Genomic DNA, 5658 nt, shown 5'->3' on the forward strand with positions numbered 1-5658 from the left:
TTGGGATGTCATTCATGATGTTGTACAATTTTTACAAAAAATTTATGTGGCTACACTTGAATTTTCTGGAGCTTATTATCCTACTATTGTAAATGGTTTAGTTCACATTGCTGAAATTTCTCTTTTACTACATAAGTTGAAGGCGAAAAAGGGATATACTAATGTTGTTGAAACCATGCTAGATAAGTTTAAAAAATATTTCTTCCCAATTCCCCCTATTTACCTAATTTGTGCTATTTTAAACCCTACTATCAAAATGATAAAGTGTCGCTAATTAATCAGTGCTTTATATACTTATATGGATATTTGACCAACTGAAACTCCTGATACTGAGACTTGTATTTCTGATCTGCACAAACATTTACAAATTTTGTATAATTATTATGCTAACATTGTTGATGCTTCTTCGGTTGTAGATGCAAATATTCCTTCAAGTAATACTTCAACATCTGGAACAAATTTGGAAGATGATGATAATGTTCAAGATTATTTGATTTAGTCTACACTAGGAGAGCATCAACAAACCAGTAGCCGGAATATTGATGAACTCCAATTCTACTTGCAAAAGTCACCGGATCCCCTCACAAAGGATTTTTTACCTCTGAGTTGGTGGAGGAGCAACGCAAATCAGTTTCCTGTTCTTTCGGCCATGGCTCGAGACGTTCTAAATGTGCCTATTTCAACAGTTGCATCAGGGAGCGCATTTAGCCAAGCAAGACAGCAACTAGGAGATACCCATCATTCATTGGGCAGCAACGCTTTGGAAGTTCTAGTGTGCTTCAGAGATTGGATTAGATCAGAACGGCGAAATCAAGAGCGCGACGAGGTAGATGAAGAGGAAGACCAAGAAATTGGAGATATAATGGTTTATGGTACCGATTATAATACCGGAAACCAAGCACCTCACATTGACATGGAAGAGCTTACAAAGATGATGCAAAACATTTGATTTACTATTACTTTTTTTTTAACAATTGTTGTAAACTTTTAATTTGCAAGTTCAAATATTTAAAAAATCAAAAAAGAACTTGCAAATTAATTAGAAGTACTATATATTATTCAATAAAAATATCAAAGTTACTTAAATATTGTGAATTTTTTATATTGCATAATGTCTTATACTCTTATTCAATATTTTTTATATAGACTTATTCATTTATGTTAATATGTTTTATGTTTTAGACTTTTAGTTTGTTCTTTTAATTCTAACCCTTAAAAGTTCAATTCTAATCTTTAATTTTAACCCTTAAAAGTTTGAAAACACTTAAGTACTTAACTATCAATAACATTGAAAAAGAAAAATATAAGATAGTTAAAAAAAATGAAAGCCCGACCCGCCCGAACCCGCTAGGCCCGAACCCGTACGGACCCTATAGAACCCGAAAAATCCCAGCCCGCCATCAGCCCGTTAACAACCCGCCTGTAACCCTAACGGGCTGACCATTTTTGTGTCCAGCCCGCCCGATAAACACCTATACTTTAAACCCAATTTTCGTTACCTATTTGTCCTAAGAATGTGATTCCTTAGACAAGGGCTGATAAAATTTAATATTTTTCAAATGTAAAAAATTGACTCTTTCTGGAATAGAGTTAAAAAGAAAGATAATGAGATGAGAAAGTATTAATGTGCATGAGACAACCCTTGCTTAGATATACTGAATTTTTTTTATAAGCAGAGTTTTACTTTAAAAAAATTCATCTCAATGTATTTTATACTTCAGTCCAACTTTCAATGCTAATTTTTAATGGACAAAATCCAACACGGTTGATCCAATCTCTGTTTTAAAAAGCAGAATTGGGACTCGCTCGGGGCTCACTCTCGGGCGGAGCACTCGTAAAACGTCCCTGAATTTATGTGTGGGACTTAGTTCCGTGAGACTTACGCTTCGGCCATCGGGGCTTATGCCCCTGACACGCCCAACGCCCAGAGTACTGGCTCGCTTAATAGGACTTTATGCAATTGTATGTAACTAACCTTGTAAATCCTCAAATTTTCTTAATAAATTGTTGACTATTTAAAATTACTTTTTTCTTAATCATAAATCATTAAGTTGAGAGTGTTTTATGTCATAATTAAAATAAAAATTATTGCACGTTATCCACTAAGACTGTTATGATAGTTAATTTTAAATAAATCTTTCATTTAAAAATTATTTATTTATTAACTTTGTTATGTCTTTACTATATAATAATCCATAATTTTTTTTATAATTATTTTTCTAAATATATTTTTTTTCATGTTTACGAGATACAATACTTATTAATTTAATACCTCAGTATTAGCTAATAACTATTTATAAATAATTAGTATCATGATATTGTATGGTGAATTATGTGTCACTTAATTAACTTGTTGAAACTTAAAAATAAATGATGATAGAGAATCATATTTAAATTGTGAATTATATTTTTATATAAATTCTCTTTCAAATAGAAAGCATATTAAATAAAAGGAGTATTTTAAGAAAAGTATCACATTATAATATCGAAATTCTTTCAAGATTCGTTACTCCTTAAGAGATACATATAAGATTTCGTATTGAATACATTACTTTTGATGTTTGAGTTGTAATTGCGTTGCAGCTAATTTGCATATTATGATATTTGTCATACTTTTCATATTATTCATAGTTTAATTATAATTTATAAATATTTTAAATAGATTATTTGTTATAATTTTGTGATTTTAATGTAATTTTTTTATTTTATACTATCTGAAAATTCTTGAAATTAGTAAAATTTAAAGATTTGTGGGACTTACGCCCCATGTCTCAAGGCTTACGCCTCGCCTCACGCTCCCGCTTTTAAAAACATTGGATCCAATATATAGCTGAAATTACCGTTTCTAACATTTAAAATACGATTTGGCTTTTATAGCTAGTGAATTATCTACGTATAACGTAGTTTCTATTTATCTGAAGGACTTAATAAAAATTGCATTCCTCTTTTCACAAAGCAGCAAAAAAGAAAAGTTGATCTGAAATACCAACACAGTGCTCACTCTTTAAATTTTTAATGATTTTTTCCTACTTTATTCATGGTTAAAAGTTACTAATATCCAGTGTTTAGAAGGATTAATAATACCAAAATTAATATACATAAGTTGAAACACACTAACAAACAAATGATTCATAATATCAAAACTAATACAGATAGTATTATTTTCCTAATACATATACCAAACAATCTCATAAAGTTTTATCACTTAATAATGATAAATTAATATATTTTTATTTTATTAAATTCCTTAACCATAATAAGTGTAATTAATTTAATGTAAACATTTGATACAATAAAGTATTTACCATTTATTTATTGTGGTTTGTAAAAGGCACCTAACAACACTTCCTTTCCTTCAAATCTTCACCAATAAGAATTCCCACTTTTGGATCTAACATATAAAGTAGAAGAGAAATAGCCTTTGGACTGCTTCTCTTTTTTAAGCTATATTAACCAAAGCAAAGTAAAAAAGTGAAATTCAAAAATATTTAAAAGGGAAATTCAAGAAACAGAATCTTTCTGAATTTTGAAATATAAAAGCCTAAAAAGCCTCAATTTGCATTTACATTGGCCCAGTTACAACATACAAATCACTCAGTCACACACTTCTACCCTACAAAGACATTAAACAAAACTACAGGGACTAAAATAACAAAATCCAAATAGAAATTTTTGATAACCAACAGTTAGCATTTAGCACTAAAAGTCCTAAAACAACTTTTCCCTTTTCAATTAAGCCCCTACTTCTGCAGCCACCGGAGTCTTCACCTTCGGCGGCCTTCCTCTTCCTCTAGGAGTGCCACTCGGCGGCAGAACCACCGCCGGAGAAGGTGAACTCGTGTCGTTTGGGTACTTACGTGGCCGTCCACGTTTCTTTCCAGTGCCACCAGAAGAAGGAGAAGTAATTTTCATGGGCACTAAAATTGGTGCGTGTGGGTCACGCTCCTTGGGCGGCCGGCCACGTGGTCGTGGTGGAGGAGGTACATATCCTTCTGGAAGTGGAGCTTTGGGCTTTGGCGGACGTCCACGGCCGCGGCGCGGCGGCGCGTTTGGATCAGGCTTCATGTAATTGTTCTTGGCCATAACGAGCTGACCACTTTGCTTCATTTTGTTCAGGTGATGTGCAAGGAGTGTACCGTGTGCTGGTGGTAGTGTACCATAAGTCGCATCAATTTGCTTTGCAATTGCTGATTTATTCGAACCATTTTCGTCGTTCAAAGCTTCTATAGCTTCCATTATCATCTGCAAAGAAAAAATGAACTCAATAATTCCCATTACAGTTTGAGCTAAAATACACACAATTTCAATACTCGCTAATTTTAAATTCAAGATTTGCTTCTACCGTTAAATATCAAGAAATAAAGAACAAAAAAAAAAGTGTTCAGATTAATCACCTCGGGATACGAAGGCAAAACTGAAGGAGCAGAAGGCTGAAGCTGAGTAGGAGTTGGGTTATCAATTTGTATCTCAGTAGCCATGTTTTTGCTTTTTGTAAATCAAAAAACCAAAAATTAAGAGCAAATAATGAGAGGGGAGTAGTACTGTAGGAGGGGAAGCTGAGCTAAGAAATTTTTGGATGCAAGAAAATTAGCAGAGGTAGAAGTGGATTTAAATGGATCAGATCAAAGGGAGGAGAAAGAAATGAGGAAAGTTGGGAGAGGATCCAACGGTTGGGGATTTGTTTTGGACATCTTAATCGACGGTGTAGAAAAATGTGAGAAATGTTTCACGCGGATCCGTGACGTGGCTGTGCTTGTCGCTATATAATTCCACAACTTTTAGATAATGAATTCATGACATAATTTAATATTGGATTTAGCTTACGTATTGTTACAGTGTAAACATTTGTTACACTGTTTAGCAGATTGTTTAATTTACGGATAAGTAATTTCAGTTATTTTTATAATTGTAATAATATTTAAATGACGTGATAGGATTATGTTAAAAAATTCACATTACTCTTCAACATTTTTACTTGTCATTTTAACATGTTGCACGTCATTTTAAAAAATATTAATAGTGCGAGTTATTTGATTAAATTGTCCTTATTTATTTCTTTTATCATCTTGTAATTTTTTTACTTCTTTCTAGAACATTTGTTACAGTAATAAGGATAAATTAAAAACAAATAACTAATTTTGTTTTTTGTTTTTTAAATTGAGAAGTATTTTAGAACAACTATTTTTACCAAAATATAGTACTAACAATTAAATATGTTCCAAAGGAACAGCATGTATAAAAGTTAATTTTCTTGAATATTTTTAGATAAGTTTCACAACGATAAAAATTATCGCCGTGTGATCATGAAGGCACAAGTTCAAATTACGGAAACTACTCCTCGCAGAAATGTAAAATAAGAATGCAAATATAAGTCTTCAAACCAGGGGTGGGTCAACCCGAGATTGAAACCTGAATGTTGAATCTTAGCGTTTTTCTTTTACTTTATTAAATTCAATGGTAGTTTATTCTGCTTAGTAGCTAACTGGTTTATGTTTTTTATTGAAAGTATTTTAGACACCTTTACTTGTCTTGTTTTGACATCTCGACTCCTATACTACGCAATGTTCTATCCAAGAGTCTTGTAATTATTTAAACACATTATTTTAAATCCTTTTGACCTCGGGTGTTCTTCAATTGCACGATGTGGATGACACATCA

At 32.2% G+C, this 5658-nt stretch overlaps 1 protein-coding gene across 1 annotated transcript; it reads right to left on the reverse strand.

The window, feature by feature from the left end:
- Positions 1–3500: 3500 nt before the first annotated feature.
- Positions 3501–4593, reverse strand: LOC104223683 (HMG-Y-related protein B). Its single transcript, XM_009775149.2, has 2 exons — positions 4395–4593; positions 3501–4242 (listed from the first exon to the last, which is right to left on the reverse strand). The coding sequence occupies exons 1-2, from the start codon at positions 4476–4478 to the stop codon at positions 3733–3735; spliced, it is 594 nt and encodes a 197-aa protein (XP_009773451.1). The 5' UTR covers positions 4479–4593; the 3' UTR covers positions 3501–3732.
- Between the last annotated feature and the right edge of the window lie 1065 nt (positions 4594–5658).

Source organism: Nicotiana sylvestris, chromosome 4, assembly GCF_000393655.2.
Source record: "Nicotiana sylvestris chromosome 4, ASM39365v2, whole genome shotgun sequence".
Taxonomy (NCBI): domain Eukaryota; kingdom Viridiplantae; phylum Streptophyta; class Magnoliopsida; order Solanales; family Solanaceae; genus Nicotiana; species Nicotiana sylvestris.